At 41.9% G+C, this 23,197-nt stretch overlaps 1 protein-coding gene across 4 annotated transcripts in view; it reads left to right on the plus strand.

Moving 5' to 3' along the window:
- The window catches only part of EFR3B (EFR3 homolog B), a 361,102-nt gene that overhangs the window by 300,720 nt on the left and 37,185 nt on the right, over positions 1-23,197 (plus strand). For all 4 annotated transcript variants that reach the window (XM_073624871.1, XM_073624872.1, XM_073624870.1 and 1 more), the window contains 3 exons: positions 2,629-2,801; positions 4,764-4,839; positions 7,917-8,078. In XM_073624871.1, coding sequence (XP_073480972.1) covers positions 2,629-2,801; positions 4,764-4,839; positions 7,917-8,078 — 411 coding nt within the window. The remainder of the gene's footprint in view (positions 1-2,628; positions 2,802-4,763; positions 4,840-7,916; positions 8,079-23,197) is intronic.

Raw genomic sequence — 23,197 nt, forward strand, 5'->3', positions numbered from 1 at the left:
TGCTTCCTTTTCCCTCCCCTGCATCCTCTCTTCGTCTTCCTTTTTTGTACGGTCCCTTTCCTAAAAAATTGTCTGACTTAATTCTGAGGGGAGCCGCCCCAGGGGGACCCTCATGGTGCTGTGGGTAATTATTCCAGGGCGGACCATGTTCCGTATCAGAATAGCTGCCTCCACAGCCCCAGTTATCATGATGTTCTTCAGACAATGGACCATAACGGTTATTAACTGAGACGTCATATTCCCAAGGGGCAGCCGGAGAATGATAGGATCCCCCATATGATTCGTTCCATCGAACTCTTCTATATGTGGGATCACTATATCCTCCCCTATAGTCCATCTGAGTGGGTCTTCCTAGTGATTGTGGGCGAGAATTCCTCTGACTGTAGGGGGATTTCGTCCCATTCTGACCTCGATGTTGAGGTCTCCCCCTAGTGTTAGAGTTACTTCTCTCATGCTGATATGAATCTTTAGGCGGATAGGAGTTATAGTTCTCATTTCTATTCTGAGCCGAAGTAGTTTTCTTATGTTTTTGTGATGTGCGCCCTCCTCCACCTCTCGGGGGTCCCAGGTCTCTCTGCTGATAAGAGCCCTGAAACTGCTTCATAGATAATAGTTGAGCTTGTGTTGCATGAAACATCCCTCTTTTATTTACGAGATCCCCTCTTTTACCTTGATTTACTAATGTGCTAATTATTTTTTTTTTTAAATAACCCAAAATCGAATATGTATCTCTTTCCTAATTTTAGATGTATTACAATCAGAGAGAAATATATATGTATATTTTTTTATATATGTATGTACATATGTTTTTCTATATATTTATTTTTTATAATTTTAAAATTTGTTTTAGTTTTATTCTATGTGCTTAAGGTTTAAAATACCTATCATTAGTCGTAAGAATAGTTTTTATATTATTTTATATTAAATCAGTTTAGTTTAATGATTAAGCCAGTAACACAGGTTGTATCAGGCTAAATGCTTACTTCCTGTGTCTCTCCTGTCTGAATGGTATTTAAGTGTGGTGTGCTGATGTCCAGGCATGATCTCCGTTCCCAGTGGATGCCTGTTAAGGGTAAACATATCGGGTGGAGCATGAGACATCACCACGCTGAACAGCTGACTGGTAGACACCATGGCTGATTCAAACCTACTTTTCTTACCTGCTTGAATTTATGGACTTTTTCTTGTATGATTTGTTTTTTAAATAAATACTTTTGCTGGAACATACTGCACCATGAAGCCCTCTTGTATTCCTCCTTTCATGAGAATACCCAGATCCTGGCTTTTATGAGAGTGTCCTGGAGAGTGAAGTTTTTTCCTTGCTGATTCCTGGATAAACAGGTGGATTCCTCTCTGCTTTCAATTACTGTGAGTTTACCTGCCGGCAGGCTAATGCACAAGCGCTTTTGATCTCTATCATTTGACATCCAACAGATCTGGTAAGCAGTTTGTATTTGCATTTTATGCTCCGTATTCCAGATGATTCGAATGAATATGTGTCCTGCTTTCTGAGATTAAGTGAAGGACTTTTACATCTCCTAAATTTCGAAGAATCATTTTGGGACTCTCTGTTTTTGACGAATTCACTTTTGGTTTTATTCATTTATTTTTTATATCACATGGACTATTTGTTTTTGATGCACCATTCAATTTTTCACATTATTATGTTTTAGAGAGTCTGTTCACAACAATATTTATCGTTATTTGTAGCGGTTTCTTTGCGCATCTTTTTCTTTCTTAATATTGGTAAAGCGCAGAAACCTGACATTTTAACAGGGGTGTGTAGACTTTTTATATCCACTGTATATTTGTGACCCTGCACTTCTGGGTATCGGACGCGAGTTTGTTAAAATGCCATGGCCACGATGCTATGCAGCCATGGTGGAAATTATACCATCAGTAAACAAGACTAATTCAAGTGATTAGAGCTGCTCTGCAAGTGCACCGCGGTGCATTAGGGTGGGGTTAGAGCAGGCGGTGAGGAAGCAATATGCCTTTTCGCCACCTGTCCAATGTTCTCTGAGGAGCGATCCAAATGCTGACTGCTCTTCAGAGATCAAAGCACATGTGAACAAGCGCGTGAAAGGGGTAGATATTACAACTGATCCCCCTGCAGGGCTACAGGAAGATCCACAAGAGTCACAAGGCAGTACAGCTGGCCCTCCTGGTTCAGCAGGTGCCCAGCCCCCCCTTTTGAACTGATGGGGCCGGGGCCCAGTACAGGAGGGCCGGTTGTACTGCCTTATCAGCGGCCCTGGCTGGGGACCACCATGAACATGAAGCAGCCACAGGAACAAATGCATAGGCACATAGCCCAATTGGGATTTTATCTGACAAAGACCAAACAGCTAAGATCACTTAAGCAGGGCTGATAAGTTTATTTCTCTGAGGGTTACACTGGGGGGGGGGGGGGGGGGGGGGGGCTTTAAACAACAACTTTCCCTCACAGTGAAGTTGTCCTTTAAGGCAAATAAAGTAATTCCAAAAAGTATTACATACAACAATAAATCAGAGGTTAGTTTTAAAAGAGATCTTTTCTGATCAGTATTCTACAAATTGCTGCCATTTGTATGTTGTGCGTTTCTTTTTCTCTGTGTTAATTGTTTTGTCTCTTTCTAACATTGAAAGGTGTCCCTTGGCTTCCAGTGTAATAATATGCTGACCGCATTACCCAGCTCTTTCCTTGACCCGCTGCTGTCTTCAGCCTTGATGGAAGACATTGAGCTCCGACTGTTTGTATTGGAAATTCTCGTCTCATTGATAGACCGCCGTGGGAGTAGGCACAAGTTTTCCACCATCAGGTACCACAACATGCTACTGATTGCTATGCTGAAAGGTATAATAAAGTCTTTTTTTTTTTAAATAACAAACATGTCATACTTACCTCCTCTGTGCAGAGCAACTCAGATCCTCCTCTTTTAGGGTCCCACGCTGGCACTCCTGGCCCCTCCCTCCTGCCGGGTGCCCCCACAGCAAGCAGCTTGCACTGGGGGCACCCAAGCAAGCGTGCTCCTAATCCGCAGCTCTGTGTGTCCATTCACACACGAAGCCTTGACTCCCCCCCCCCCCCCCCCCCCGTCTCCTGATTGGCTCCCTGGCTGTGAATGACAGCAGTGCCAGACAATGGCTCCCGCTGCTGCCAAAAGCCTATCAGGAGTGTCCGTCCCCGGAGGGACAAGGCTCTCGTAGACATTGCTGCATCAAGAGAGGGCTCAGGTAAGTATTAGAGGGGGTGGGGCTGGGGGGCTGTTGCACACAGAAGGTTTTTTACCTTCATGCATAGAATGCATGAAGGTAAAAAACCTTGTGCCTTTACAACCATTTGAAGGTACCCAGATAGACAGATTTATACCCCTGTCCCTTTCTCTAACCACCGTGATGCCTAAAAATGCTTTAAGTACAGGTATCCTTTAAAGAGCCCCCCCCCCTCTCCATCTACCCCCTAAACTTTATGCTTGCCTGTCCTCGCTCCCCTGTGATCTTCCTTCGCTGTGTAGCCCACTGGACTTGCCACAAGAGGATAAAAAGCTGGCACTGCTGCATTAGTTCCTAAAAAGAAACCAACTATTATGGGACAGTTGGGGAATTCAGAAATCAAAATGTTCAGTCTTAAATGTGTTTATAATTAAAAGCAGACTTCTTAAAGATTGTCTGTATCAATAACATGGACCTGTAATTATAGTAGTAGTAGTATAAAATGATAGCGCTTCATTCCCTGTATTAGGTAAAAAAACGTTTTACAGTTTGCTGTCCTCCCCCACCCCCCTAAATACTTATCCTCAATCATCGATCGAGCGATGTGCATGACTGGATCTCTTCTCTCCTCTCTTCCTCTTCACACGGTGACTCGGGCAGCAGCAGGAGCCATTGGCTGCTTGTGCTGTCAGTCACAGTCTGGGAAGAGGTAACGGGAGGCAGCGGCATCCTCACTGTGTGTGTCTATGGAGCGCGGCTCCATAGACGCACACAGTTTGGGAGCAAGCACGCATGTGTGCCCCCATATCAAGTGGCTTGCATTTGAGCAGATGGAGTAGAGGAGCCAAGATTGCCAGCGGGGGACCCCAGAAGGTGAGGATCGGGGCCACTCTGTGCGATACCATGATTACCCAGATATCCTGACTGACAGCTGGCTCAGCCCCTCAGAGTGGCGCCACAAGGAACCACCCCCTCCTCAGCCCGGCGCTCCATTGAGCATTTGGAGGGGCAGAGCAGAGAGCCGATGACTGTCTCTGCTCACTGAAGGCCGAGAGCTGAGTAATGAGCGGTTTTGATTGCTCAGTTCCCGGTCTAGAGGCGACGGGCACAGATGCAGAATCCACCTAGGTGAGTTTTGTTTAAATCCCATGCTTCTCTATAAATGCTGTGGTTTCTGACATTTTTGATCGTTATAAAGCCTCACTTTTCCAAGTTCCTTCCTCATTGCAGAACCTTTGTAAGTTGATTTGAGGCAGGCAAACGCAGTGAAACAGGGAAAAAATTCTACATAAATGAAAAACAATGGCTGTGCTGATGATTATGGCGGAGTCATTAATTGTACATGGGATGGGTGACTATTGAGCACTCTCCAGTCCCACCTAAACTGCCCATTACCTATCCAGAGAACATGATGTCACCTTCAGGGAAGGGACATCTGACCCTGCTTCCATTGTCATTCTAGTATAGTTCCAGGTACTGTATCTCTGTTTGTTAGAATGCCCAAAGAACACCAATCACCGGCGAGTTTAGAGAAGAGACAACTGACTCTGCTTACAATGTCATTCTAGTACAGTCCCGGATATCTCTGTCCTGAAACTGAAGGTGGATAAGTGTTCCAGGCCGGATACACTGTTCATGAAGAAGGTACGTTTGTTTTTATAATGTCCATTATTAACACCTTCATGATGAGGGTCAAATGTTCTTTTGTTACTCAGATCATTTTTATTTAGAAAGTTTTTACATACATTTTTTATAAACATTTCGGCCTTACAATCCTTGGCCGCAGTACAAAGTGTAGAACAGATTTTAACACCTGAACACAGTTTTTCATCTATGATATGTATGAGTAAAACTATACATATCATCACAAATACTTAGTATAGCCAGGTGAATTATTGTTTTTTTTGTTTTTTTTTTTGTTTTTTTGTTTTTTCAGGATAAATTAGGATTTGATTTGGTGATAAATGATAATGGTTATCTCCTGATTTTTTTTTTTTTTTATTTTTTTTTTATTTTTTTCTTTTGAAAGGAAAAGTGGCAAAAAATAGTAAAAAAAATAAATAAATTTAGCTGTATATTCCTTGCTGTTACCGCAGTATACCACCAAGAATAACCCAAAACAGATTCTCCAGCCCCTGGCAATCGTAGCAATACCACATACAGTATCTCACAAAAGTGAGTACACCCCTCACATTTTTGTAAATATTTTATTATATCTTTTCATGTGACAACACTAAAGAAATTTATTGAGTATAAGACATACAAACAGACAAACAACTGTAAACCTGCCACAGCATTGGCACTAGACCCACGCAGGAGTCAGTGCCAGCCAGCAATTGGGCTGCTTCCATCATTAGTGACATACAGCTGTAGCAAGTCCACAAGAAAAGAACAAACAAAAAACCTAGTGCTGTATTGGCTCTTGCTCAATTGAAATATCTAAGGATCAAATCTTTTAGTCCAGACCCAAGGGACAATAATGGATATCAAATAAACCCATATCAGAGATTACAATACAAAAAAGTCACCCAATGTATCAAAATCACATCCACCCATAGAGTGGTGTTATGTACATGCTCAATCAGTCTCCGGTTGCCGTAGAGGCCTCAGCTAGCCATTTGGCCCACACTCTATCGTATTTTTCGGGGCATCCTCTATTAGGGTAGGTTTCCTTTAGAGTGGTAGTACTTTATTGACATGTGTTTTCCATAGCAATATTGACGGCGGGGCACGTTTTTTCCAGCAGAGAGTGATCATTTTCTTGGCATAGAAAATCAGGAGTCCTATCAGAGTTCTCTCCGCTATCCTGGGGGCTAATTCTTCTACTAAGCCTAGAAGGCAGATCTGCGGGGTTGGGGCTATATCTTTTCGAAGAAATGACACTTTGCTACAATGTAAAGTAGTGAGTGTACAGCTTGTATAACAGTGTAAATTTGCTGTCCCCTCAAAATAACTCAACACACAGCCATTAATGTCTAAACCGCTGGCAACAAAAGTGAGTACACCCCTAAGTGAAAATGTCCAAATTGGGCTCAATTAGCCATTTTCTTTCCCCGGTGTCATGTGACTCGTTAGTGTTACAAAGGGGGTTATTTAGTAAAGGAAAATCCACTGTGCACTTCTAAGTGTACTTGGAAGTGCAGTCACTGTAGATCTGAAGGGGACATGCAAGGAAAATAAAAAAACAGCATTTTTGCTTGCACGTGATTGGATGATAAAATCAGCAAAGATTCCCCTCATTTCAGAGCTTCCTCTCAGATCTACAGCGACTGCACTTCCAAGTGAACTTGTAGTGCAGAGTGGATTTGCCTTTAGTAAATCAACCCCAAGGTCTCAGGTGTGAATGGGGAGCAGGTGTGTTAAATTTGGTGTTATTGCTCTCACTCTCTCATACTGGTCACTGGAAGTTCAACATGGCAACATATACTAGCAAAAATGTGAGGGGTGTACTCACTTTTGTGAGATACTGTATGTATATTTTGCTTTTTTTTTGTATCCTAACTAAAACACACTGGCCTAAAAAAAGAAAAAGTTCTACCGAAAAAACACTGACCCTGGCTTTGACGCTGAGCATGACCTTTGACCCTAAACCTGACAACTAGATCAAACCCTGATGCTAGCTATTTTTTCTTTCAACAAATTTTCTTACAATTCTCTCCTCTAGCAATGGGCAAAAGATACAATATATTATATAATGTATACTGTATGTATACAATTATTTATATCATGTATCCTGTGTGCACAAAATGGGATTGATTTAATAATGGCAAATAGATTGTGCAGTTGCATTCTGCAAGAGCAGTTGCTCCAGAGCTTAGTAAATGAGCAGAATCTCTGCTGACTACCATTATCCAATCATGTGCAAGCAAAAATGCAATTTTTTTTCCTTGCATGTGATTGGGTATTCTTTATAAAGTGAAACTTTAAATATACTGTGCAAAATGCACAGTATATTTGCCTCTAGTAAATCAACTCAAATGCATCTTTTTCTCCATTCAGAAGGAGAAAAAAAAACACAGGGGTGGGCTGTACAGTGACTGATAACTGTGATAGCCAATCAGATGCTATCACGGCTATCAGTAGTCATTATTAGTATTTGTCAGTTACAGCTTGGTCTCTGTGCTGGGAGCGTGCTGTGCATAAATGTTGCTCCATGGATAAAGATCCACTTCCGTCAGGTGGCATAAAGGTGTACGCTCAGCAGGTAAGGGTTAAAACCAACTCAAGGCAACTTGATTTGATTATTTTCCCCACACCTTCATTTTTTTTTAATTTTTACATAATTTTTTAGTTTCATGTAAACTCTACAAAACACCGTATTAAGCTGTCCCCATGAGGTATAGCTGGAGCTCTACTCCAGACTTCCTACCACATCGGAGAGGCATCTATGACATGATGACATCTATGATGCCAGTACCAACAGTGTGCCGACTGCAGCATCATCACAGGTTGTGAATGGCAAAGCGCAGGGAAGGTGGGCACAGCACTGGAGCTGGTATCTGTCTTAGATGCCTCTCCAAGATGGAAGGAGCCAAAGGTACAGATCTCTATGCGTTGTGGGGTACTATAGTACAATGTGTATGTGTATTAGAGTGCAATTAACATAGATTTTCAACTTACAAAAAAGAAATAAACTATGCACTTAATTAAGGCCATTTATTGCAATGCAGTGAATTGTCATGTGGACTGTTTCCCTCACTTTGCTGTATCTTTTCTCCCAGCATTCCCAGCAGCTATACCAGCACATCTACCTGAGCTGTAATGACCCCAGCAATGTCCAGGCTCACTATGAAGCTTTGTACGCATTACTTGTCATGATCAGCATTGAATTGGCCAATGAGGAAGTGGTGGTGGATCTGGTCCGTCTGGTACTCGCTGTGCAGGTAGTGTGATTAGTACAAAAAGTATGGCGTATGTACAGCACCGTAAGCCAAAAATGTGATGACGTTGATGTGTTTGAGGATTATATTATTACACCTTTATTTAACAGAACCTGCAAAAATACTGTGTGTGTGTGTATATTATATGTATGTATATGTATGTGTATATGTGTGTATATATATATATATATATATATATATATATATATATATATATATATATATATATATATAATGTACAGTGCTTTGAAAAAGTATTCATGCACCTTGAAATGTTCCACATTTTTTCATGTTACAACCAAAAACATAGATGTATTTTATTGGGATTTTATGTGATAGACCAACACAAATTTGTGAAGTGGTAGAGAAAAGATAAATGGTTTTTAATTTTTTTTTACACATAAACATGTAAAAAAAAGTGTGGCGTACATTTGTATTCAGCCCCCTTTACTCTGATACCCCTAAATAAAATCTAGTGGAATCAATTGCCTTCAGAAGTCACCTAATTAGTAAAAAGAATCTATCCGGGTTTAATTTAATCTCAGTATAAATGCAGCTGTTCTGTGAAGCCCTCAGAGGTTTGTTAGAGAACCTTAGTGAACAAACAGCATCATGAAGGCAAAGGAACACACCAGACCGGTCAGGAATAAAATTGTGGAGAAGTTTAAAGCAGGGTTAGGTTATAAAAAAAATATCCCAAGCTTTAAACATCTCACGGAGCACTGTTCAATCCATCATCTAAAAAAAAAAAAAAAAAAAAAAAAAAAGAGTATGGCACAACTGCAAACCTATCAAGACATGGCCGTCCACCTAAACTGACAGGCCGGGCAAGGAGAACATTAATCAGAGAAGCAGCCAAGAGGCCCATGGTAACTCTGGAGGAGCTGCAGAGATCCACAGCTCAGGTGGGAGAATCTGTCCACAGAACAACTATTAGTCGTGCACTCCACAAATCTGACCTTTATAGAAGAGTGGAAAGAAGAAAGCCATTGTTGAAAGAAAGCCATAAGAAGTCCTGTTTGCAGTTTGCCAGAAGCCATGTGGGGGACACAGCAAACATGTGGAAGAAGGTGCTCTGGTCAGATGAGACCAAAATTGAACTTTTTTGGCCTAAAAGCAAAACGCTATGGGGTTGATTTACTAAAGACAAATAGACTGTGCACTTTGAAAAGTGCAGTTGCCCGCTGCAAGTGCAGTTGCTCTAGAGCTTAGTAAATGAGCCAAATGGAGCCAAAAACAGGGCAATCTTAGAAGAAAACGTGTTAGAGTCTGCAAAAGGATTGAAACTGGGGTGGAGATTCACCTTCCAGCAGGACAACGACCCTAAACATACAGCCAGAGCTACAATGGAATGGTTTAGATCAAAGCATATTCATGTGTTAGAATGGCCCAGTCAAAGTCCAGACCTAAATCCAATTGAGAATCTGTGGCAAGACTTGAAAATTGCTGTTCACAGACACTCTCCATCCAATCTGTTCTTGCAGATTTTGCTCTGAACTATTTTGCAAAGAAGAATGGGCAAAAATTTCACCCTCTAGGTGTGCAAAGCTGGTAGAGACATCCCCAAAAAGACTTCAGCTGTAATTGCAGCAAAAGGTGGTTCTACAAAGTATTGACTCATATTTATTTGTAAACATTTTTGAAAACTATATATATATATATATATATATACATACACACACTGCTCAAAATAATTAAAGGGACACTTTTTAACCAGAGTATAGCATCAAGTATCAAGTCAATGAAACTACTGGGATATTGATCTGGTCAGTTAAGTAGCAGAGGGGGTTGTTAATCAGTTTCAGCTGCTTTGGTGTTAATGAAGTTAACAACTGGTACACTAGATGGGCAACAATGAGACAACCTCCAAAACAGGAATGGTTTTTACAGGTGGAGGCCACTGATGTTTTTTCTCCCTACTCATCATCACTACTGGTACCATGAGGCGATGCCTGCAACCTATAGGGGTTGCCCAGGCAGTCCAACTCCTCCAGGATGGCACATCAATACATGCCATTGCCAGAAGGTTTGCTGTGTCTCCCAGCACAGTCTCAAAAGCATGGAGGAGATTCCAGGAAACAGGCAGTTACTCTGGGAGAGAGGGACAGGGCCGTAGAAGGTCTTTAACCCATCAGCAGGGCCAGTATCTGCTCCTTTGTGCAAGGAGGAACAGGATGAGCACTGCCAGAGCTCTACAAAATGACCCCCAGCACCAGCAGACCATTGGTGTGAATGTCTCTGACCAAACAATCAGAAACAGACTTCATGAGGCTGGCCTGAGGGCCCAGCATCCTCTAGTGGGCCCTGTGCTCACTGCCCGGCACCGTGGAGCTTGATTGACATTTGCCATTGAACACCAGAATTGGCAGGTCCGCCACTGGCGCCCTGTGCTTTTCACAGATGAGAGCAGGTTCACCCTGAGCTCATGTGACAGACGTAAAAGGGTCTGGAGAAACTGGAGAACGTTATGCTGCCTGTAACATCGTTCAGTTTGGTAGTGGGTCAGTGATGGCCTGGAGAGGCATATCCATGGAGGGACATAAAGACCTCCACAGGCTAGACAATGGCACCCTGACCACCATTAGGTAACGAGATTAAATAATTGGACCCATTGTCAGACCCTACACTGGTGCAGTGGGTCCTGGGTTCCTCCTGGTGCACAACAATGCAGCCAGTTTCTGGAGGATGAAGAAATTGATACCATTAAATGGCTCCCACGCTCGTCTGACCTAAATCCAATAGAACACCTATGGGACATTATGTTTCATCCATCCGACGCTGACAGGTTGCACTTCAGTCTGTTCAGATCAGTGATGCCCTGGTCCAGATCTGGGAGGAAATACCCCAGGACACAGACCACTCACCTGTGGTCCTTTTCGGTTCCGGTGCGCGATTCGTTACGCCACTAGGCCAACTCTTCCCAACTCACTTCGTGTTCATGGATTGTGTGTCCGAATTCCAGTGTGTTGCGGCTTCTTCGTTCGTGGTTTTTCATTGATCGTCAATCGAGTCTTGGTTACTGTCGCAGGTAGGATTTGTAACCATTCCTCTTATCAAATGCGTTGTTCAATTCTTTGTGTTCACCATTTCGTATTTACGGCCTCCGCAGCGGAACTTGCGAAACGTTTGTAGGTCTCCAAGTGCAGGCTTCGTTTTTCCATTATACAAACCACCACTCAAACTAATTTCTCAGTTTCGTAAAAGCATTTCCCGAGTCGTTGCCGGTCGGTCTCCAAACACCACTCAACTCAGGCCAACCACCACACCGTTACACTGTATACGGCCAGTTGCAGGCCTTTCAGTTTCATTAGGCCATTTCCTACACCTCACAGTCCGATTTGAATCTAGTCACGTCGGAGGCACAACGATTCGTATCGGATCCATTTCATACACGCCACAGCCTGTTTCGAATCTGCTAGAACAAAACTAAGTACTGTAACTGCTCCAGGTGTGGATAGCTGAACTGATGATGAATGAACACACATCAGATGGGGTGCACGCCCTGTCACTGTTGCAGACGAATGTTTATACAAAAATAGGATGGCTGCACTCCCATATTAGATGCAAAAATAGAAAAGTTTATTGAGGAGATAAAATCATGAGACAAAAGGCAATGACATAGGCAATGGCAGGTGCAAAAGGTGACGCTTTTCACACGGCTGGCGTGCTTCATCTAAACCATTCCGAATGTAATCACCAACATAATAATATACAAAAAGACATATCACATGATCACTTAACATAATTGATTCAAAACATATTCAAAACAGATGTGATTCTTCCAGGGTTTGGATCCCTGTGTTCTGTTCTTTGTTCCCAAAACGAAAAACATTTTTCCAGATTAGTGGCTTGGGTAATGCTATTAAAGTGTCCATTGTAGAAAAAACAATAATGATAAACAATTACCACAATACAAAACATCATATCAAAAGCAATATACAAAAATCATAATAAAACCAAAAAACATAAACAAATAAATATTATTATCATTATTGTTTTTTCTACAACGGACATTTTAATAACATTACCCAAGCCACTCATCTGGAAAAATGTTTTTTTGTTTTGGGAGCATAGAACAGAACACAGGGATCCAATCACCGGAAGAATCGCATCTGTTTTGAATTTGTTTTGAATCAATTATTTTAAGTGATCATGTGATGATACGTCTTTTTGTATATTATTATGTTGGTGATTGCATTCTGAATGGTTTAGACGAAGCACGCCAGCCGTGTGAAACGCGTCACCTTTTCCCCCTGCCATTGCCTATGTCATTGCTTTTTGTCTCATGATTTTATCTCCTCAAACTTTTCTATTTTTGCATCTAATATGGGAGTGCTGCCATCCTATTTTTGTTTATTTCAAATCTAATCGCATCGGCGGCACAACGATTCCTTCGGGTCAATTTCATACACTCAATAGTCACAGTTGACAACCGCTCATGTTTACAGTTCATTCCCACATATTCCAGTTTTCTGCTATCCTTATTTTTCGCCTTCCTAAAAAGGCTACTTTCTTGCAATCTTTGCAAGCATGTCTAGAGTGGCACACAATCCAGCCACCCATCATTTCTCCAGTGGCACACGATCCGGCCACTAATCATTTCTCCAATGGCACACAATCTGGTCACCCATCATTTCTCCAGTGGCACACAATCCGGCCACTCATCATTTATCCAGTGGCACACGATCCGGCCACTCATCATTTATCCAGTGGCACACGATCCGGCCACTCATCATTTCTTCAGTGGCACACGATCCGGCCACTCATTATTTCTCCAGTGGCACACGACCCGGCCACTCATTTCTCCAGTGGCACACAATTTAGCCACCCATCATTTCTCCAGTGGCACACAATCCGGCCAACCATCATTTCTTCAGTGGCACACAATCCAGCCAACCATCATTTCTCCAGTGGCACACAATCCGGCCACCCATCATTTCTTCAGTGGCACACAGTCAGGCCACTCATCGTCTCCAGTGGCATACAATCAAGCCACTCACCATTTTCTGTCTGTCGTTTCTCCTTTAGGTCAGTCAAGTTCAGGTTGTTCCATCCTGCACCAGGTTGGACATTATTTCCTTAGAGAGAAAAAAAAACGCATAGGGATCTTCACCAGGGAACCAGTCGCATTTCAAGAGGTGGGGCGGGTCGTTTTTACAGGTAAAAAAAAAAACTGGACTTCTATGTCACCCTTGGAGATTAAATGAAAGAATGTAGAACTTGGACTTTTTAGGCAAACCAGTACACATTAAAATAAAATTATCTTTAATACATCATATAAAAAAGTAACAAACAATTGGCTTAAAATTCACGCTAATGTATACTGCCTGTATAATAAAGTATTCACCATTCATACATCAATTGTTGCACTACATACAAAATGCAAACAATCTATACGATATGATTATTTCCAGAGTGCTTGATGTACTTTAAAGTTGTGGCGTAAAGCATCTTTGCTCACTCTACATGTTGCGTGCCGAGCGCTACTAATTCAGGAGCTTAGGGCAACCATTAAGCGTGAAAAAAAAAAGCATAAGCAATATATATATATATATATATATATATATATGTGTGTGTGTGTGTGTGTGTGTGTGTGTGTGTATATAAAAACTTATATCCAAACATATGAATATCACATAACGCAAAAAATGAAATATTCCTATCGTCTATTCCTCAGGAACGAACAGTGAGTGAGTACCCAAGCCAGGTAGGAGGAGTAAACCAAAAACGATGGGGGCATGTATAACATGATAACAAAGTAGCACTATATATACAGGAGAGACCAAAGTAGGAGAATCCAATTGACCCCAGGCCCAAAGGGGGGGGGGGGCATAAAAAGGATAGACACTTTTTATATATATATATATATATATATATATATAATTATAGCTGGTAACACTTTGTTACATGTGGCTAGCGGCACTTATTCGTAGCATTCCTTATGCCCAATATATTAGATTACGTCGTAACCTGTACACACTTCTGCTGCATACACACGATCGGACATTCCAACAACAGAATCCTGGATTTACGGATGCTGGCTCAAACTTGTCTTGCATACACACGGTCACACAAATGTTGTCGGAAATTCCGAACTTCAAGAACGAGGTGACATACAACACGTACGACGAGCCGAGAAAAATGAAGTTCAATAGCCAGTGTGGCTCTTCTGCTTAATTCTGAGCATGCGTGGAATTTTGTGCATCAGAATTGTGTACACAGGATCGGAAATCCGTTGTCGGAAAATTTGAGAACCAGCTCTCAAATTTTTTTTGTCGGAAATTCCGACAAAAAATGTCCGATGGAGCCTACACACGGTCGGAATTTCCGACAACAAGCTCTCATCGAACATTTGTTGTCGGAAATCCCGATTGTGTGTGCGTGGCATTAGAGGACTTCTAGACACAAGCCAATTCACTTTGATCACTACTCCTATCTAGGAGGTATAGCAAATCTATGTTACGCAGAACTTATTACAAAACACTGCGTCAAACTCGTAGTACACTCCTTTTAGGACAGATAGATCTAGTCCCACAGTAAAATATATCACGAGATATTCTGCTCAACATCTTGTTCTACGTAACATATTGACTAATCATTGGCCTCTATTACAGGAGGATCCGATCCTTAGAAAATATATTGGAAAACATCCTGAGATTGTCTATAGATGGGCAAGGTCATTACATGAAAAATTTGTATCCAGTCACTATTCTCCTAAGTCTACCTCCTTACAGCCTCGACGAGGGATATACAAATGTGGCACATGCTTTTTCTGCCCATGGATTAATGCTGGCACTAGGTTCACGCTCCCCAATGGGGACATTTTTCCCCCAACCTTTGCAGATTGTGAGACACAAGGGGTTATCTACTTCAAGCTCTGCAAATGTGGGGGCTTTTTATGTGGGGAAAACAGCCAGACAATTCCGACAGAGGATTAAAGTAACAAGTCCTATTTGCAATCTCGGAACACCCGATAAGAGGATAGTATGCAACCGGTCTAAACTACGTGGCATGCTCACCAATGCCAGGAGCCTGGCGAACAAGATGGGAGAACTAGAGATACTGTTGTACGAAGAGGATTTAGATTTTGTGGGAATTTCAGAGACTTGGTTCCACAGCTCTCATGATTGGCTGGCAACCATTCAAGGGTATTCCCTTTATCGCAGGGATAGAGAGGATAAAAAAAGGGGGGGAGGGGTATGCCTGTATATCAAGAATAATTTACAAGTGAATGTGAGAGATGACATCACTAAGGGAGCTTGGGAGGAGGTGGAATCCTTATGGGTAGAGCTCCAAAGGGATGAAACTAAGGGGAAAATAATACTGGCAGTATGCTATAGACCCCCTAACCTGAGGGAGGAAGGGGAGACGGACCTCCTATCACAATTTGGATTAGTAGCAAGGATGGTAAGTGTAATCATTTAATTATCCAGACATAGACTGGACGGAAGGAACCACGCATTCATCAAGGCTCGCCAGTTCCTAAATGTCTTACAGGACAACTTTATGGGTCAGATGGTAGACGCACCAACTAGAAACAAAGCATTACTAAACCTACTGATTACCAACAATACATACCTGATCATGGATGTGGAAATACAGGGCAATTTAGGAAACAGCGATCACAGGTCAATTAGCTTCAGTATAAATCACAGAAATAGGAAACATAAGGGGAATACAAAGACACTGAATTTCAAAAGAGCCAACTTCCCTAAACCACGAACCTTGCTAGAAGATATAAATTGGGATAAAATCTTAGGAACAAAGAACACGGAGGAGAGATGGGTTTGCTTTAGGAGCATATTAAATAAGGGCATTAGCCAATGCATCCCATTGGGTAATAAATTTAAAAGAGCGAACAAAAGTCCTGGATGGTTTAACTCCAATGTAAAAATGCATATAAAAGCAAAAGAGAAGGCCTTCAAGAAATACAAGGCTAAGGGATCATCATCAGCATTCAGACTTTACAAAGAAAGCAACAAGAAATGTAAGGGTGTAATTAGGATGGCTAAGATAGAACACGAAAGACTCATAACGGAGGAGAGCAAAATAAATCCCAAGAAATTCTTTAGGTATATAAACAGTAAAAAAGGGAGGACAGACGATATTGGCCCCATAAAGAATGAGAAAGGAAATCTGGTTAAAAAGGATGGGGAGATGGTGAAGGTATTGAATTTATTCTTCTCCTCAGTATTCTGGAGGAAATCAAGGAGCTTCAGTAACCAAAACTGCAGTGTTTATCCTCATGACACATCTGAGGAAGCACCCTTAATGGCTAACAGAGGACAGAATTAGACATAGACTTGGAAAACTTAACATTAATAAGTCACCGGGACCAGATGGCTTGCACCCGAGGGTACTTAGGAAACTCAGCCAAGTAATTGCCAGACCATTGTTCCTATTTTTTACTGACAGTCTACTGACTGGAATGGTACCAGGTGATTGGAGAAAAGCCAATGTAGCACCAATATTTAGAAGGCGCCTATCCTCTGTTTTTACCCTCGCTCATCACTGCCTTGGTGGCTACAGTACATGCGCGGTGGCATTTTTCGGCCGGTCCGGATGACATCATCCACGGCTACACTGATTGGATGGTCCGGGTGGGACGTGTGTAAAAATGGACGCTGCAATAGCGTCCCCAGTTACCACCACTCTCTCCGGCATTTGAGCGGCAGCTGCTTGTTTTCAGGGCTCCCTTGACAGGTCTGTTGAATTTATTATGCAGTTACATCACTGATAATTTCTTGAATGTTTTTCATTTTTGGTGGACGTCTCACCAGATACTGTAGTATGTCTTGTTTCTTCTCACCCTTTAGACACTATAGTGCTTGCCTGCTGATTGGGTATCATTCTAAATGTACTCTGGGCTTTTTGCTTCATACTATTACCTCTGACAGAGGCTTCTTATCACGATCGGAGATGCGGCGTGTCAGACTGACACGCCGCACTCGCGATTGCCGCGCTCCCACGGCTATTTATCCTGCTGGACGTCATATGACGCCCAGTCAGGATAACAGAACCACTTCCCGGAGGTCAACCTGTTATTGACCAGGCGGGAAGTGGTAAAGGGAGTGAACAAGGAGGTTATCACTACTCTTTATAGAAAACCTCTGTCAGGAAATTCCCTCCTTTTAGCTCAATCAGGACACCCCGGACACACCATTAAGGGGATGACAGTTTTTACAAATTAGGAGAATCTGCAGGGATGATGTTGATTTTGAGCGTGAGGCAGCATCTTTATCCCAACGGTTCTTGGAAAGAGGACATGCAAGATGGATGACCAATAGGGCTTGGATGATTGCCAAAGATCAAAACAGAAGAGACCTTATTAGTAAAAAAAGGATGCACGCTCAGAATCAACATCAGAACAGAATGACTCTGTCTACCCCTTACAGTATGGAATTCAAAGAAATAAGAGAGATTGTGAATAGACATCTTCCCGTTCTGTATGCAGATGAGACTTGTGCGAGTATTCTACGGGGAGGAATTAATGTAGTACCATGCAGAACTCCCACTTTGGGTCAATCGCTGTCCTCTAATTCCTTTAAAAGAAGAACTATTAAATCTCTAACATGGTTGCATTTCAAAGGAAACTTCAAATGTGGCACAAATGGGTGTCCGTGTTGCAGCCATGTAGTCAATGGAAATCAGTTTTGTTCAACATTCACACAAAAGAACTATGTAATTACTCATTTCTACAACTGAAACACTAATTATGTCGTATACCTACTGACATGTGACATTTGTCGCATCCAATATGTGGGTAGAACAACCAGACATCTTCGTGATTGCTTCAATGAACTACCTATATAGTGTGACAAAAAATTTGAGTACAAATGTAGCCAAGCATTTGAACCTATGCCACGATGGCAATACTTCAGCTATGTGCATACAAGTAATTGATAAGATCAGGTCACCAGTGAGGGGGGGTGATGTGTTCCGACTGTTGTGCCGGAGAGAAGTTTTCTGGATATTTCACCTCCAGACTCGCTCCCCACATGGGCTACATTTTGAGTGGGATGTTACCCATTTTTATGACTAGCCAAATATACATCTTCTCCATGATCACCCAGGATAGTTCGCCACTCAGTCCATCTATTTATTAAATACGAGTCTCTCCTATAGATTACAGGAGGCAGAGGAACAATTTAAAATTTGGGCCGTATTTTTATTGCCCATATTGTCCCATATGGTACTGTTCCTTTGTATACCCAAGTTCGCTGAATGCTCAGATCACCTATTGAATACGAGTCCCCCCCCCCCATAGATTGTAGAAGGCACAGGTTTCATCTAAAATTCGGGATGAGCTTTTTACCGCCTATATTGCTTCATAGGATACTATGCATGCCAAGGTTAGCTGGCCACTCAATCCATCCATTTACTAAATACGAGTCCCTCCTATAGATTGCAGAAGGCATAGGGACATAGTTTGTGATTAATGTTTTTATTGTGGGGTTAGCTATAATAATACATATGTATTTACACAGGTTTAATGGAGTATAGTAAACATACATTTATCTTTAACCATTAGGATATAAATAGGTTATAATGTTTTTAAATTTGGTATGCGTCTTCTTTTCTATATACACGTTTATATATACACTTTTTATACATATTCCATATGTACACACCGTTTCCTGTTTTCTCATAGCATGTGAATTGTCTATATTAGTATATCTTCATTACTACTACTAATTTTATTTTTAAATAGATATCCAAATATGTGCAAGTTTATATGTCTATGTCTTTCTCTTTCTCATTAATGTTTATGTGAATCACATGTGGCTAAAAAAAAGTCTGCAATTTCATGATCTGTATCACCTGTTGCTATATTAGATAGTTCTATATAAGGAAAACAATGCTGACTTATCTTTGTAATGAATAAGCGCACCTGTCCTGTTATGCCCCGTACACACGGTCGGATTTTCTGATGGAAAATGTGTGATAGGACCTTGTTGTCGGAAATTTCGACCGTGTGTAGGCTCCATCACACATTTTGCATCGGATTTTCCGACACACAAAGTTTGAGAGCTTGCTATAAAATTTTCCGACAACAAAATCCGTTGTCGGAAATTCCGATCGTGTGTACACAAATCCAACGCACAAAGTGCCACGCATGCTCAGAATAAATTAAGAGACGAAAGCTATTGGCTATTGCTCCATTTATAGTCTCGACATACGTGCTTTACATCACCGCGTTCAGAACGATCGGATTTTCCGACATCTTTGTGTGACCGTGTGTATGCAAGACAAGTTTGAGCCAACATCCGCTGGAAAAGATCAATGGATTTTGTTGTCGGAATGTCCGATCAACGTCCGATCGTGTGTACAGGGCATTAGTGTGTGAAACGTGTCTACCATTTGAACGGTTTGTAACACTTGGGATGTTCGTTTATTAAATAAGAATTTTGATGGATCTTGGAGTGCAGCCATTTCTTCAGTGTTGATGGTATGCGGAGGCGATCCGAGGCGGGCACCCGTGATATCATTGAACTTCCTGTCTCACCTGGAGCAGCGAGTTCTTTTGTTTGGATATTCAGCATTATCCTTATTATATAGGATTTATATCTCTTATATACTTCAATGCATTTTACTTCATTTGTTTTTTGATTTAAACATTTTGTGCACTTTCTCATTAGCGCGACTATTTCCATTTACTTTAGAAATGTGTAATAGGCAGCAAGCTGCCCGTTAGTGGAATTGAAGTATGTGATGTCACAAACCTTTTGCCAAAAAAGACGTATCAGGTCACAGTCCCACCATATGTGGGTACGCGGTTCCTTTTGCCCCCTTGCATCTCCAGCATAAATCTGAAGCCATGGGGAAACATTTATGAATTTTAGGTGGTGTATTGTACCAATTTGTCAAAAGTTTGTAGGAAGTTTCTTGGTTGCATGTGCTAATTGAGCATTTGTGCACATGCACGTAGCCATTGATCATCGCTAAAAGTAGTGTTTAGTGCCTTTTCCCATATCCTTTTGTGTTTGTGTAGTTCTGTGGATCCTGATGATTGCAGCTATGTATATGCCAAACAAATAGTTTTTTCATTTTTTTTTCAGCCTTTAAACATACCTTTTCAGGTGGTGATAAGGGCCTAGTACAGTATTTACGTTTATTGGGGTTTGAGATAAAGCTATAAATTTGGTGATATTCCCCATGAGATAACGCTTCTTGTCCGCTTGGCTGATTAAATTCTTGTAACGTTTTCACTCAGTCTTTCTCAAAACAGTGTATAGCTAGCAAGGGTTTTGTCTTGTCTGCCATCTGTTCTGCTCGTGTTTTTAGGCCTGGTGGGAATTCAGGGTTATTACGTATTGGAGTCAATGGACCCGGTGCTGAGTTCAGTCCTGTATTTTTAATAATTTTCTGCGTAATTTTTAATGTGGCTCCTACAGTTGGATGATTTTTAAGTTGTGTAGGGCATGCTTCCCATGCGATCCAAGCCATGTTTTTTTTTTGAGGATAGGCTCTGCAACACTGTCCAGACTCACCGAGTCCTTATTGTCTGCATGACAGTTCCAATCGATTATGCGATTCACATGCGAGGCTAGATAATATTTTCTGAAATTTGGAAAACCCATGCCTCCAATGTGTTTTGCTTTGGTGAGTAGCATGAGGTTGATATGTGGGTTTTCAGTCGCCCAAAGGAATCTCCTAATCATGGAGTTCAATGCATGAAAAAAGCTCGCTGGTAGCAGGACCGGTATAGTCTGGAATGAGTACAGAATTCTAGGCAAGATTGTCATTTTTTATTATGGCTGCTCTACCAAACCAGGAAATATATTTTAAGGACCATTTCTCCAAATCCTTATTAACCACTTCAGCCCCGGAAGATTTGGCTGCTCATTGACCGGGCCATTTTTTTGCAATACGGCACTGCGTCGCTTTAACTGACAGTTGCGTGGTCATGCGATGCTGTACCGACAATTTTGAAAAAAAAAAACACAATGAGGGTTATTTACGAAAGGCAAATCCACTTTGCACTACAAGTGCAAACTACAAGTGCACTTGAAATTGCACTTGGAAGTGCAGTCGCTGTAAATCTGAGGGGTAGATCTGAAATGAGGGGAAGCTCTGCTGATTTTATCATCCAATCATGTGAAAGCTAAAATGCTGTTTTTTATCTTCCTTGCATGTCTCCCTCGGATCTACAGTGACTGCACTTCCAAGTGCGCTTTCAGTGCAATTTCAAGTGCACTTTGCACTTGTAGTTTGCACTTGTAGTGCAAAGTGGATTTGCCTTTTGTAAATAACTCCCAATATCTTTTACTTTTTGCTGTAATAAATATACCACCTTTTTTATCAAAAAAGCAAATTTTTTCCTCAGTTTAGGCTGATATGTATTCTTCTACATATTTTTGGTAAAAAAAATCGCAATAAGCGTATATGGATTGGTTTGCACAAAAGTTATAGCGTCTACAACATAGGGGATAGATTTATGGAATTTTTAGTATTATTTGTTTATTTTTTTTACTAGTAATGGCCGTGATCTGCATTTTTTTATCGGGACTGCAATATTGCGGCAGACGGATCGGACATTTGTGACACATTTTTGGGACCATTGACAATTATACAGCAATCAGTGCTATAAAAATGCACTGATTACTGTGTAAATGTCACTGGCATGAAAGGTGCTAACACTAGGGGGCGATCAAGGGGTTAACTGTGTTCCCTCACTGTGTTCTAACTGTAGGGGGGATGGGACTGTCTAGGGGAGAGAGAGATCGGTGTTCATACATAGTATGAACACACGATCTGTCTCCTCTCCCCTCAGAGAACCAGGATCTGTGTGTCTACACAGTGTCCTACTCTGTCACGAGCGATCGCGGGAGCCCGGCGGTCATCGCGCCTGCCGGGCACTCGCATCGACTCCAGGCACACGCTGCAGGTGTGCGCGTGCACCTCCTGCAGCGCGCGTGCGCACCTAGTGGCCAAAAGGCGAAGCGACATAAGGTAACGTCATTTCACCCAGACGTGACATTCTGCCGCAGTAAAACTGCGGCGGATGGTCGGCAAGCGCTTAATGTTTTGTAGAAGTGGCTTAACCACTTCCCGACCGCCGCACGGCGATGTACGTCCTAAGTTTGAACGGGGATATCGTTGTTATGGCAGCAGCTAGCTGCCATAACCCCGGTATCCCCGTTTTCGTGCGACGGCCGGCTTTCAGATAAAAGTGGTCCCTGCGGCGGATTCGCCGCGAGATCACTTTTATCGGTGGCGGGAGAGGGCCCCCCCCTTCCCGCCGCGATCCGGTGCCCTCCGCCGCGATCCGGAGCCGTCGGTAGCGGCGGAGGCAATCGCGTCCTGTGCCGTGGTGTGTCTGGAGACGAGTGAGGCCAAGATGGCGCTCACTCGTCTCCATGACACTGCTGGGCGGAAGCGACGTCAAAACGTCACTTCCGTCCACGCCTCTTAAAGGCATATTTTTTCAAATGTCATTTTTCTAAATGACTTTTTTTTTTTTTTTTTTTTTTTTATTGCATTTTAGTGCAAATATGAGATCTGAGGTCTTTTTGACCCCAGATCTCATATTTAAGAGGTCCTGCCATGCTTTTTTCTATTACAAGGGATGTTTACATTCCTTGTAATAGGAATAAAAGTGACACATTTTTTTTTTTTTTAAACAGTGTAAAAATAAATAAAATATTGTAAAATAAATAATAAAAATTAAAAAAAAAATTTTTAAAACCCCCCTGTCCCGACGAGCTCGCGCGCAGAAGCGAGCGCATACGCGAGTAGCGCCCGCATATGAAAACAGTGGTCAAACCACACATGTGAGGTATCGCCGCGACCGGTAGAGCGAGAGCAATAATTCTAGCCCTAGACCTCCTCTGTAGCGCAAAATATGCAACCTGTAGAATTTTTTAAACGTCGCCTATGGAGATTTTTGAGGGTAAAAGTTTGACGCCATTCCACGAGCGGGCGCAATTTTGAAGCGTGACATGTTGGGTATCAATTTACTTGGTGTAACATTATATTTCACAATATAAAAAAAAATTGGGATAACTTTACTGTTGTTTTATTTTTTTATTAAAAAAAGTGAATTTTTTCCAAAAAAAGTGCGCTTATAAGACCGCTGCGCAAATACGGTGCAAAAAAAAGTATTGCAATGACCGCCATTG

The sequence above is a fragment of the Aquarana catesbeiana genome, linkage group LG04 (assembly GCF_042186555.1).
Source record: "Aquarana catesbeiana isolate 2022-GZ linkage group LG04, ASM4218655v1, whole genome shotgun sequence".
Taxonomy (NCBI): Eukaryota; Metazoa; Chordata; class Amphibia; order Anura; family Ranidae; genus Aquarana; species Aquarana catesbeiana.